This window comes from Notothenia rossii (genome assembly GCF_949606895.1).
Source record: "Notothenia rossii genome assembly, chromosome: 11".
NCBI lineage: Eukaryota > Metazoa > Chordata > Actinopteri > Perciformes > Nototheniidae > Notothenia > Notothenia rossii.
The window spans coordinates 17,945,877-17,960,331 of NC_136910.1; the positions used below are offsets into that span (position 1 = coordinate 17,945,877).

Consider the following 14,455-nt stretch of genomic DNA (forward strand, 5'->3'; position numbering starts at 1 on the left):
ATTGTCAATAATTGAGTTAGTTGTTACTAGTTAGTAAAAGTTTTGACTATAATATTGCTATTACTGCAATTATTCTTGGTAATTGATAATCATTTAATTAATTCCCAAGCTCAAATGTTATCTCGACAAATGCATCGACAGACTTAAGGGTCTCCTATTATACTGTTTTTCATCGATATATTACAGGTCTCAGATATATACAAAACATGTCTCTGAAGTGTTTGGCTCCAAACACCAAACAGATCATTGCAGCATTACCCATAATCCCCTCTGTTTCAGCCCTGTTAGTGCTGATTCTATGTCTGTTACTTTAGATGAAAATAAGGAGCCACTCCCCACGCCCCTCTGAGAGAGATTTGGTTAAAAAGAACACAATGGTGCTCTTGGAGGATATTCAGGTGATAAGGGGGGGGGTTACCTTGGTTGCTGATTGGCTAATGGTTACACAAGCCAAATCATCGCTATGACATCATAAAGTGGCCAAAATCTGATCAGCTCATTTTCTGACAGGTTTTTATATAAATGGACAAAAAGAAAAAGTGAGAGAATCTTTTTACACACGTGTTAATGTATGAAAGACATGAAAAAGTGGATTTTGCATAATAGGTGACCTTTAAGGTATTATAATGTTTTTTATTCTTATTAATAATCAATAACCAAGTATTAATAGTATGTGTAGACTCCAGAAAAAATAAAGAAATCACATCACACTATATCTTTCACATCTGCGTCCTCCATTATGTCTCATATCTCGAGGCCAGAGGTCGTTTGAGAAGCAGCAGTTTTTTATTCTCATGTGATTATCCTGCTTTGACATTTGAGCATGAATCAGCTGCAGTACTGCTGGAGGACAGAGGGAGGGAGCATGTATAATTTCTACCATAGCAGCAGTCTCCCCACATCATCTCTTAGTAATGGGCTTTTTTCTCTCTTCATGGAGCGTCTGGGCAGGCCACACCCTAACTGCTCCAACATGATCTAATCCTGCAGGCCGACTGCATCACCATCCAACAGCCACTTTAGTGTAAGAGTATTCCAAACTTAAACGTTTCCTTATCCAGTCTTTAAATCCATTTGTAGGGTGTCAGATATCTGAATTCTGCTTTGTCAGAGTTGAAGGAGGAAGAGAGAAATAAATCAAGTGTAAGAGAAACAGCAAGAGAGAGGGAGTAACTGAGACAACAGAACAGAGGAAGGTCATTACGTAACGTCTAACCAATAAGAACACTTCTAATTAGTGACAGCTGAGTCACATCAAAGGGGAGCCAGACCAATATGAGTTATTGATGCTAGTATGGATATTGTTAATCATGAGCAATAATAAAAAGTTACAAAAAACACAAATTAGAAAAAATTGCTTTGGTGCTTGAAAGCTGATGACAAACATATTTAAATTAAGTTTAATAAATGTTGGTTATGCAGTAAAATGGACATTTTATTTATAATAACTGTTAAATGTAGAGGAAAAATATCCTGCCTTTCATTGACATCCAATGTTTAACTATTAAACAATTTATTTGGAAACCAAATGATGTAAAGAAAATACAAAACTAGAACGGCACTCTGTGAGCACAGAACCCCACCCAGGCATGTTTTTGCCTTCATGGCTTTAGTGGTAATGTGGAAACAACATTGATGCAAAAAATCATTTGTGTATTCGCCAAGTGATTTGGACCTGATCCAAAATGTAATGGGTTCTTCATTTGTTCATGCTACACCCTTTCATCAAGTTTCATGAATATCAGACATGTCGTTTTTCCAGCAATCACGCTGAAAAACAGACTAACAAACCAAAAACACGAGATTTAAGACATTTACATTTTTAGAAAGTAAAACTATCTCAAGTTCATTATAACTGGTCTTTACCTGCATGTGCTCAATGTCCCTATGTGGTGTTAAAACATTATTTCTTTTGGCCACTTAAGGGCAGCAGAGCAAGCTGTTAGCATGTAAAGGATATATATATAAGGGGGTACAACTCTAAAAACACCCGTATGAAAAAGATTGGTTTACATTTCAATAATCTAATAAGTATATGAACATAACCAATAACAAATAAATGTAACTTTTTTTATTGTTGTTGTTCATTCATATCTTATTTTACCAGTTAACATGTATTTATTTATGCATATTTTTGTATCTCTCCAACTTTAAACGATATTTTTGGTTTACTGTCCTATAGTATACATTGGAATGATTTCAAACCTGTTTTTATTTATCCTAATAATTATAAAGGAGTGCCTTGGAAATATGTATTTACATCATTTGTGGTCAAAACGTTTGAGACCCACTGAGATAACTTAGACTACCATTTCCATCACTTACAGGGCCCATCGTACAGGGCAAATGAAAAGTGCAACCGGGGTGAAAAGGGTGTTAAATTTACAGGCCGAAAATTAGGATTGAGCGCACCAGCACATTAGCCAGTCAATATGCAAAGTAAAACAAACTATTAAAAATCATTAAAAACTGGCAACATTTTAAACGATTTTAGGACATACGAGCACTCACATCTACCAATGGTGTCGTGTTCTCTGTCCTTTAAGATGGACCTGAATTCCCCCATAGTGATTACATCTGAGAGTTTCACCTCCTTCTGAACATTGTTCCAAACTTTGGGGGCAGCCTATCTAAAAGCTGTTTTACCCAGTTTTCTCACTGTAGGAACCAGAATCTGAATAAAATCTTGGGACCGCAGGCCATCTAGACTTTCTCTTTGACACATATATGTGCAAATGTAGGAGGGAACCAACCCAAGCAGAGATTTATAAATAAAACCCGACCAATGGGAAAGTCTGCGAGCAGACAAAGATGGCCAATTAGCAGCAGCATATAAAGTGCAATGGTGTACTCGATATCCACATCCAGTAATAAATCGTAAGGCACAATGGTACACCCCTAGATCAGGTCTCTAGTAATTGTGTGCTCAAAGTGCACCAGATTGAAGCATTTTACTTTAAAATGTTCAAAAACATCTTCCCGGGGGGCATACCTCCAGACCCCCCTAGAGGATGTGACGTACACCCCCCATTTCAAACATGTTCATACAATACTGAATACATTTGAAGCCATTTTGACGTATATTACCTATGTCAATACGTTTCTGTTTTGGTAGTGTATTTGTCTTTTTGTAGAGATTTTTCATGTATTCTTTATATATAAAATCTCGCCTAGGGCTGCAAATTGTCTAGAACCGGCCCTGGCACTAGGCCTCAAGAGCCTTTCTTGTGTTGGCAGACACATAGAAATAAATTGGCGGGGAGCGCTTCGCACGTGAAAATACAAAACAAATCCACTCGCTCCGCGCTCACATTATGCTGGGCCCACGTGCCTTAGCACCGCTGCTATGACTCCATCCTAGGGGAAACACAGCTTGTTGGCAAAGCAATATCTAACACTAATATGGAGTCGTTTTTCTGTCTACCTGATGAATGTTAGACTAATATTCACTCATTAGCTACCATACAAACGTATTATCTATTGGCTTGTCTCTAACTGATCCGTCTGCTTTTTGCTGTTGAGCAGGTTCAGAGTTTCTCCTTTTGAAAACAGCCCTCTGCTTCTCTTAAAACCGATGTTTAAGGAAAATTGTGAGACTGAACGAAAACATAAAAGGTGTCACTACGAGTGATGTATTTTATTTGACCCATAGTCATATATTGATTAATGTAGCTTTATATTTATCACCAAATATTTAAGTGATGTTCATGTTCGGAATGAAAGATATTTCATTAATATTACGTTGGTCGAATTATTTTGTTCAACTGATGTTACGTGTCCCTATTGACTACTATCAAATGAATAAGAACTACTTTTGTTTGCATTAACAAACATTTTAAAATCGAGAAAATCAATGTAACTATCTGGCTTTAAAAATCCAATACAGCCAGCTCTAATTTATGAAAAGTCTGCAAATTTTTTGAAGATAAAATATGCAATTGAGCAGTCACTTGAGGTGAATCAGTGATCTAAATCACACCAGACTTGACCTTACACACACACTGTCACACGGATGCCATGACTTTTGCTGTTATTTGAGGTGTTGAACTCACTGAAGGCTGTTACTCTCACACACATTGATCTGAGAGACAAAGACCTTGTTTTCATTTATAAAACATCAAACAACATTGAAGAAGCATCTTGTCGCCTGTACTGACCGTAGATTGGCCTAACATAGGCCCCCATCCTTCTTTCTGTTTTAGATCATTGGTGTAAAAGTTGCAAGGTTGTCTGCACCGTCACACACACTAAACAAATAATGAAGCAATAAGGCTGTCAGGGTGCGGACTTGACAACTGCAGGAGCATCGCTGTTTAACAAAAGGACATCCGTGTGCCCTGTCCTGTGTGATAAGACCCAACAATCAGCAGGTTCACCCGTGTTTTGAAAAGATAAGGAACAAATACAGCTTGATATTGGTTACAAAAAAGCTCAAAGAGACTCGTAGAGATAAATTACGAAGCAGGGAACCACAGCACAACCTTATTCTACATTTCCTCTTTAAAACTAGTGAAGAAAAACTGCTACTGTGGTGAGATGGCTTTACATGCCTCTAGTGCAGCTCAGCTCTTTGAGTTTTGTCCCAAAAGGATTGTATTAGCTGGAACTAGCAATGCCTTTTTTGTTACTTTATCCTCATTATACGTGTGCCTCTGAATACACTAAACTGTGTAACAAATCCCGGAAAATGTAAAAAGGATCCGTGAAAGAAATTTCTTGAGGGAAACTTTAAAAGAACATCAGATTTCACAATGCTAATGTCCTGATGCTGAAGCCCTCACCCACCTGGAGCTGTGCGCAGCTGGAAACATTATTTAATAATAACTTTGAAGCATGTTCAGTGCCTAAACAGATCCACCTCCTCTTGTGTCTTAACAGGGGATGTTGGCTTTAATTAGACTGGAGAATACAGAGGTGCAATGGAACAAAATGCTACCACGATTAGCTACATCAAAGACATACTGTGTACATATAGACACATGCAGAGAGCCAGAGAAGCTGAAGGAAGCCTAGTGTGTTAATGGTTTGTTTTAAAAATATAATATTTTAGGGTATATACGTAAAGTGAACAAAAATAACCATTTGTCCTTTACCTGTTGATAGTACCATGATGCAACATTTGAAACATAGTAAATCAACCTACTTTTTTTATTCAAATCAGTGGGTTAAAACTACATTTCAAGCACAATCACATCAATTCAAAATAAAGAAAATAGATGTAAAGAGAAACAAATGATGTACAATGCCACAGAGCAGGACATGTTTGACATGTTGTAAAATGTTATTACAAAAAAGGACAAAACCATTTCCATATTAAAGGAAAGTGAGTGCACAAACTGTAACACTCTACTCTAAAAGCTGGCAGTTGTTTGTGTTCCTGTCAGCTGGGAGATGCTAAGTGGAGTGCTGTGCAGAGGCTTTATTGATACAGGTCTGAGCTCTATATTCTAATCAAGCACTAACTGCAGCACATGCCAAATTAAATTGGACATCCGCTGCAATTTAAATCTGTTTACAGCACAGCAGTTACGAGGGTCACCTGGGTTCAGTGCATGAAAATGTCTTAAAAGTATAATTGTGTCGTCAAACCTGAGGTAAATATAACATTTTGAGTAGTGTGACTGGCTTTGACTGATTGCTAAGTGTTACTGAAGAAAAGCCATATTTCTGATTTAACACTACTTTAACTATTAATGTCAGTTTAAGGAAGTGAGTTTAAAACAACAACAATCCACTTGCTTCCTAACTGTGATTCTCTTTTCTCTCGGCGCGATGCTGCCTCTCAGTGGTCATAAAAATAACTGCATATAGTACACATTGTAGTAAGTAAACATAAATACAAAAAAACACCCTCAATAGTAAAGCACACTGACACACATTTTCAGATCTCCAAAACGCCCTAATATGTATTTGAATCCATCTAAGAGGCAACTCACATGTATTGGAATGATTTCCCACTCTCATATGATCTTCTACAGTACTGTAATTTACTGTAAGAGCTAAAAAGGTTTCCTCCATCATGTATGCCTAAATCATTAATGGGGTTTATGACGTTTGCGATGAAAAACTGTGATACTCTGAGATTGCCACTAGAGGGAGCCAGACACCACTAGAAACATACGACACCAGCTACAGTCACTCATTTACTTATTTGGGCATATTGTAGCATTGTGCAATTCATTTCCCAATACTGTATCCACTTACTTTTATTTGTTATGTTTGCACATTATATAAGCTTATAATTACCTGATTGTTATGTCCTTGGTTACTCTCTCACTATTTTCACTAGGTGAGTTAGGTTCAAGGGCTTTTTTTCATATGCACAGATGCTGCAGTGTAGAAATGGCAATGACAATCTTAAGTCCAGAGCTCCTCCAACAATGCAACACAATATATATATATTAGGGATGGGAACGATTAATCGAATATTCCAATTATTATTATTATTTTTTGGGAGGGGTGGCTAAGTTGATTACATATTATCAAATGGAATAATTCAATGTATACGACAGTGCAATAGCTAAACGGAGCATGCTGATCTCTCTCGCGTTTATGTCCAAATCCATCAGATCTAGCTAGTTCTAGCTAATGATATGGCTGCTGCCCCTCCCTACTCGCAGATCACGCAGACTCAAACCTCATTTTATGCCCAAATTCCTGCTGAGAGGGTCTTCTCTACAGCTGGCCTGAATGTGAATCGCCTCCGCACCCGCCTCTCCCCTGAGTAGACGTGCTCATATTCTTAAACAAGAATGAGTATTGAATAGCTGCATTCTGTTCATAGGCCCTGCTATAGGTGGTTGACCTCTGTTGTAATAGGGTTACGTTACCCTAACCCGTTATGTTGTTCGTGTATGATCCCTCTTTCATTTAAAAAACAAGTTATGTTTTAAGCATGAAAGCTGTAGGCCTATAACTGTTCAAACTGTGATCACCAGTTCAATACATTTGACAAATTCGACTTGGTTTCTATACTTATTTCAACATGTTTTTTGTAAATTCTTTTCCCACATTTTTTTTTTTTAATAGGATATGTACATTTCGGTTAATCGGTTAACCGTTTTTTTGGGGGTTGAATATTCGAATATACATTTGCTTTCAAATTCCCATCCCTAATATATATAAATATATATATATATATATAGGACAACAAATATAAAATTAAGTATTGTAGTGTAAACAATTTAATACAGTTTATTGTAGTGATTAACATAAAGACAAATAAAGGTGAGGTAAACTCATAGGGTCAACTTCACCTAGGTTTTGACTGTGAAACTGGAAGCTGTACTCACGGCAGTTCAATCTCATCTTTTCCCGTACACACACACTACTCATAAACACACTCTTTCTTCCCTTCCTCTGGTTGGGCGGCCCGTCCCGGATCCATTAGGCACAAACAAACAACAACCAACCGTCTGTGTGTGTGTGTGTGTGTGTGTGTGTGTGTGTGTGTGTGTGTGTGTGTGTGTGTGTGTGTGTGTGTGTGTGTGTGTGTGTGTGTGTGTGTGTGTGTGTGTGTGTGTGTGTGTGTGTGTGTGTGTGTGTGTGTGTGTGTGTGTGTGTGTGTGTGTGTGTGTGTGTGTGTGTGTGTGTGTGTGTGTGTGTGTGTGTGTGTGTGTGTGTGTGTGTGTGTGTGTGTGTGTGTGTGTGTGTGTGTTGCCTCCCATTACCAATCCTTAGAGAACATTCATAAGAGTCATTTCCAGTGGTTTCTGTGTGTTTGTGTGCTCACTGTGTTTAAGCGTGCACCTGTCTATGTTTTGTTCCGTATTCAAGGCTTGGCACAGATCAGGTTGTTTGTTCAAATAGAGAAACAATAGAACATTTATTGTGTATTATTATTATTATGTATTAATTGTTTCAACTGTTGGAGAAATGCTCTCTATATATTTGCTTTTTTTATCATGTATATCTGTAAATAAACCTCCAACACACCCCTGTGTAAAGCAGCAGTTTGAGATGCACACCGTCAGACTAGTGGAAACAGAACTACATTTTCAATATTTAACTGTTTTGTATTGTTGGGTATTTTTCGCATTTCTGACATTAAATCAAGATTATAAACAAACACAAATTATTCAACTTATAATTGGATACAAATAATATCTCTTAATCAGGTTTTTTGTTGGTTGCAGGTCGTTGCAGTTTGTAAATTCACCTTGGTAAAAAACCTGATGTTTATTTATCTAGAAACAATCTCTAATATTATTTTAGCGGAACAAGAAGTCTAGTCGATAAATCGTTAATGTAGCATTGCAGCAACAATATTAAAGTATTTTTGCTGTTTATAGCTTATTGAATGTAGATTTTTTGCTGATTTATTGCAGCAATCATATTCATATATTTGGGTTTTGGACCTTTGGTTGGCAACATAACATATCAGAAATGCCACATTGTTTGATGATGATTGTAGGTCAACTTTCCAACTGAGAATATTACATGAAGTTGTTACAGTACATCCATGAAAAGAGCCTAATTTTTCTGATTCCTCCTCTCCAACAGTGCGGTATTGTTCCTCCCCTGCGGAGGCCAGTAACACACACTTACCCAGGACTTGATTAACTGCAGTTTCACGGGCTGTATGCACTGAGCAGTTTGCTGCAGGCGATGGTTAGCATTAGCATTGTTTAGGGACAGAAAGATTGATGAAGGACAGACAGAGCAGAAACGAGAAAAAAGGGAACAGGAAGGCAGCGGATAATAAAAAAAGAAATATAGCAACACTGGCATCTTTGCTGCTGACCCACATCTGGAGCCTGACATTACTCCTGAGGTTGCTGTTTCCTTTGAACAGAGACACTGCGAGGGAAAGAGACAGTCAAGTATGGCTGGGAAGACACCACCAGAGACAGCAAGCCAAAGTCTTCAACCTTTAAACATAATCATCTTTTGTCAGGCTCGTTTATAATTTCTGATCCATGCACAGAGGAATCACCTGCTGTTAATCCCAGTTTCAGGACAGACAGAGAGCCTTTAAAGGATAGTACATCCACATCATAAGCTCCTCTTACAGATGGAGATAATTAAGGATTTGTCCAATAAATCCTGTCTGAAGCATTTCACTGACTGATGACTTATTATGGTGCAGTGACTGGAGTTTGGCCTGCGATTAGCTTCAGGCCAACATTTCACTTTGTGTTTAAAGGCTGTTTGAGCACCTGTCACAAAACAGTGAGCACACTTCAGGGAAGATAATGTCAACTTTAGGCAACCATGTTGACATCATGATACATCTTTTTATTTTTATACAGATAACAGCATCTGTCAGGTTTAGTTGAATATCTGACCTGCTGCTCTTAAACCAGCTTATCATTCTAGTTACTTGGCTGTTGTAGTATTGTGTATTCCTTTACCTTCAGTATTATAATTGGGAATCGTTAGTTTCTCTAACACTATAGCGTATCAATATTCTTATGATCTCACTTTCAGAAACAAACACATTCATTTCACAATAGGTCTACAGTCATGCTTGTGTATTACACAGCAGTGTTTTGAGCTTATTGCTAATATTGGCATGCTAAGATGCTAATGTTGAGCATGTATATCACGTCAACTATCTTAGAATAACGTGCTAACGGGCAAACTTTAGATAATTTGCAATAAACACAAAATAAAACCTGGTGCTGAAAGGGATTTTTAATTATTGCAGCTCAAAAGTATTGGACAATTTAAACTGTAAAAGTTAATAAATCACCAAAGATATTACAATTCATCCTTACAGTGACATGAATGTGTCATGGAAATATATCTGACAGTTGTTGCTGAGACAAAATGCTGTCACTAAAGGGAAAATCAGGGGATTAGGTCAGAAGGGTTCATACTCTGGGGACTATGAATCTCTTTAAAAAATGTCTTGTGGATCCATCCAAGACTTGTCAAGGTATTTCAATCGAGAACAAAATGTTGGACCGACCGACCTTAGAAACGGATTATACTTATTGTAATACATCTATTATCTTTTGGGTGATTAGCTTGAGTGTTATTTAGAGGAGATAATAACATGGTGATCATGTACAGGTCAATTACATGTAGAGTGTTGTTTACACTACATACTGCAGTTAATGTCATGTCCAAATGTTCGCTCACTGTTTGGCTCACACCCAGAGGGAAATATCTGGGCAACACGCTGTATAGCAGCTTGGCAGTTACGCTTAACGATTACACACACATCCGTGATATTATTCCCGTGATAAATCGTCTCCAAGCCCAACAGAAGGCTCTTCTTACCATATTTACCACTTTAAATACCATAATACTAGATGTAATTACTATCAAACGCTTGTTGTTGTATTGCGACATCCTCCCCTCTTCTCTTTGTTATTGTGAGGTTGAGGGTGGGACCTCCCTTTCCAGGCAGCCAATTACAGCCCTCTCACATCCCAAACAGCCAATAGCATGCCTGCTGTACTGTCACATTTCCCATCCCCTCTCCGTTGCTGTTAATATGCAAAGGCTGCAGTCTACCGACATGAGCTCATACCAGCACTCATCACACACACACACACACACACACACACACACACACACACACACACACACACACACACACACACACACACACACACACACACACACACACACACACACACACACACACACACACACACACACACACACACACACACACACACACACACACACACACACACACACAATGAGACATTAAAGAACATCTTGCCATTTAAAATTGTTCGCTGATATTATTTCATGATGCTTTGTTACATTTAAATGGGTTTTTTGTCACCTTAGGCAACACTTTGGATTTTTATTTTTACTTCTCATTAATTTAGGGCTGGGGCTCCCCCCTAAGGTAGCTAATTGCAGAGACATTATAATGTCATCCCCTTAAGGTATGATTGTAGCATATGAGAGTATATCGGTTTGTTATGAATAATGCATCAGCATCTTAATAATGTACCCATAAGTGCACAGCAGCCTGCATGTAACAACATTCTTTATGTTTTAGGTTTTCCCAAATCATTTTCAATTAAACTATTTACATATTCACTGTATGTTGCTTCCTGCCCCGTGCATCCAGTTAACTAACTGCGACTGTTTTTAATCAATCAGCCGTTTCACAAACTGTAGCCGTCAATAGTTATTTGGCTCCTTTAAAGCAAGGCAATGCTCACTTTAATCCAGTTCATTTAAACATACGTGTGTCTCATGGCAATGTAACAGCAGAATGGAGTTTATACATTACAATTATATAATTTACAGGACATAAAGATGGCAATAAAGAAATGGAAACAATTGGACCTAATGATGGTGCAACATAAACTTTTACTCAAAGCAATGCCAATATATGTAGACAATATTTCTGGGTTTATTTCACTATTACCAGTTAACGATTAGGCTTCAGATCTCTATGCTGATTATTGATTGTTATTAATGGCTGCATCATTTTACAATACACAGTTCAGACAGTTTAAAAAATATATAAAACTCTTATGACACATATAGATCTGTGAGAGATGAATTCCTCGTCAGCTCTTGTTTTGAGAGGAACACTTGTGATCAAGCAGGGAAGAGGCTGAGCAATAGAAGTTTTATAACAAGAGCATCATGGCAGCACACTTACTGCACTCTCCACACCGTATTGTGTGTGTGTGTGTGTGTGTGTGTGTGTGTGTGTGTGTGTGTGTGTTTTTTTAAGCACCCTGTGTGAAGTATCATCCTCCCTTTCTCTTTCTGTATCTCCCAGCCAAAGCCAGCTGGTACCAAGCAGAGGTATTCATCCATCCCTACTCCCTCCTTTTTTCTCTGCTGTCCCAGCTGCTCTCTCTACCTCTCTCTGCCTCCTCCTTTCTCACCCCTCCTCCTCCTCATCCGCCCCCACCTTCTCCTCCTTTCTCAACCTCCTTTCCACCGTCATTCCCCTCTTGTTCACATGTCCCGGCGAGACGTCGCGGACAGAACGTGTACATAGAGGATGGCTCAGGGCTCAGGTGCAGGCAGCGGGCTGTGGGAACCAGTGGAGCAGGCAGCCGTCTATTTACCCATCACACAGAGCACTCTGCTGGAGTAGGGGCTGGATATTGAGCCCTTTCTTGGACCTCCAAACCTGGAGCTCTACCTGTAACTGTTTTCATATACGTTATCCTTAATCAAAAGGGACCATCTCAACTTGCTGTGGACCATATCAATACATAGTTGTTTTGTATTTGCTATCATTTGCACTTGTTTTGCACTTTGAGCGCTGAGAAGTGGAAGCCTTCAAAGCGCTGGAGATTGAGGAGTGCTGTCTGTGCCCTGCCCTGAACTGGACTTTTGCGTCTGAGCAGAGTGGATAGCTGCTGAGGGAAGACGGGAACAAAAGAAAGAGGGGAATCTTGTAAAGGAGAAGAGGGAAAGCATTCCCTCTCACACACCTGTGAGGGTTCCTTCCCTGACAAAAGCACAGCCGAGGATACAGGAGGAACACGAAAAGGCTAAAGAGGAGACTTTGGGTCCACGCTCCATCCATCCATTCATCCCTCCTTCCACCTGTGAGGATTAATTGCACTGGAGCAGCATGGCGCATGCCGCCTCGCAGCTGAAGAAAAAGGCGGATGAGAACATCAACGCTGTGGACGATGAGAAAGAGAAGAAGAAGGCAGCGAGGAAGCGTTCCCGGGAGCTGAAGAAAAAGGTAGAGAAAGAGGAGAAGGAGGGATTGGGGAAAACAGTAAAGAAATGGAGGAATGAGAGCCGCCACAGGGGAGAGAGAGAAAGGCTTGAGACGCGTCGGTCTGGTGGAGTCTCTTTTGTCATGATGCAGCCTCTTCACACACACACACACACACACACACACACACACACACACACACACACACACACACACACACACACACACACACACACACACACACACACACCAGAGTGTTTCTGGAATTCTGGGAGGTGGGCTGGGAGGGTGAAAAAGACAGAGAAAGATGGATGAGAAGAGCGCACAGACAAGGAAGAAAATAAAAAGATAACAGGATTAAGCTATGGAGGGCAGATTGGTATTTTAGGCAGCGGTGTTGCTATTAATATGTGAAAGAGACCGTTCCCTGATGAGTTCTAAAATGTTTCCATTGGATTCATATCATTGTTGTCTTTAGTTTTTTTTTTTTTAATCTAAAAATAGTAAAGCATCCATTAATCACTCTGACACACTTTTTGTTTTGTAATAGAACCACCGTATATGTTCAGGTTTACCTCTCTTTGATAGGACGCGTGTGTGTGTGAGTCTTGTCCTCAGTCACCCCTCTCCATCTCCATGTTAACTTTCTTGTATGAGAAATGTTTTCCTTATTTACAATACTTAACACTTTAAAATCCCACCTCCCCTGCATAATCTCCCCTTTATCTGATAAAGTGTGTTTTCAGGATATTTTAAAGCAAAACGTGTGTGAATGTGTACAAATGCCAATAAGCGGCAACAGTCACGCCCTGCGGATGAGAGTTATTTGTGTGTGCGTGTGGTGAGTGCACATGCGTCATTGTGCAAGGACAAAGTTAAGACACACACAAACATGCATAAGATGATCGATAGGTCACACTTGAAATCAATATTATTTCTCAATGCAGTTTAATTTGACAAAACAGTTCAGTGAAGTTGATTGTGTGTGTGTGTGTGTGTGTGTGTGTGTGTGTGTGTGTGTGTGTGTGTGTGTGTGTGTGTGTGTGTGTGTGTGTGTGTGTGTGTGTGTGTGTGTGTGTGTGTGTGTGTGTGTGTGTGTGTGTGTGTGTGTGTGTGTGTGTGTGTGTGTGTGTGTGTGTGTGTGTGTGTGTGTGTGTGTCTTACTGTAATTCAGCCTGTGGTTAAAATAAGTTATGTTTGCTTGAGTGTGTACATGCTGACATTTGTGTGTGTGTGCATTTGTGTATGTTTGTGTGTGAATACTGACTAACCCCAGGCTATCATAAGTCTCTGGTTAGCCACCTGTCACAAACAGTCAATACCAGTGACCTCATTTGCATCAAGGTCAAAATTGATATAGAGCTTAGAGATCACCTCTCGTGTTCACAGCAAGTCAAGAGGATTGTGTGGTACTAGTTAAGTGCTGGAGAAGCCGGAAGATAATTTAATTTTTTTTCATAAATGTACCACTGCTTAAAAAACGTAACAAATTAAACAAGTGTAACCCTCTACATCAAACATCTTATAAGAAAAGATGTTGAAGATGTTCAGAGTGAATACTTTGATTACTATCCTTGGCTATCTGACCAGCCTCTCCGGTAGAGCTATTTCTAGGGGGATGCAGGTTTCCACCCAACGCTGCGTCACACCCAGAGTTTACAGTTTGCCTCATTCACTTGATCAGGTTCCCTAATATCTTTCGTGTAAATCCTAGATGCTTTGGAGGGGGCGTTTGACAATTAATGTAATTGGCATATGAACGTGTAACATCTGTTACAACAGCTACTGAGGCTAATGTTAAAGCAACCATAATGCTTACTCAACAAATGCTATAAAACAACATGTTTA

The 14,455-nt window shown here is 39.2% G+C and overlaps 1 protein-coding gene across 30 annotated transcripts in view; it reads left to right on the forward strand.

The window, feature by feature from the left end:
- LOC307025604 (ankyrin-3-like) overlaps window positions 1-14,455 on the forward strand; it is a 163,024-nt gene that overhangs the window by 21,477 nt on the left and 127,092 nt on the right. For 11 of the 30 annotated variants that reach the window (XM_079660378.1, XM_079660389.1, XM_079660408.1 and 8 more), the window contains exon 1: window positions 11,884-12,631. The exons of 3 other annotated variants lie outside the window; for them this stretch is intronic. In XM_079660378.1, coding sequence (XP_079516504.1) covers window positions 12,515-12,631 — 117 coding nt within the window. In that variant the 5' untranslated portion in view covers window positions 11,884-12,514. Of the gene's footprint in view, window positions 1-11,883; window positions 12,632-14,455 lie in introns of those variants that run through there. 16 more of the 30 variants (XM_079660385.1, XM_079660388.1, XM_079660386.1 and 13 more) reach the window with 4 other exon arrangements.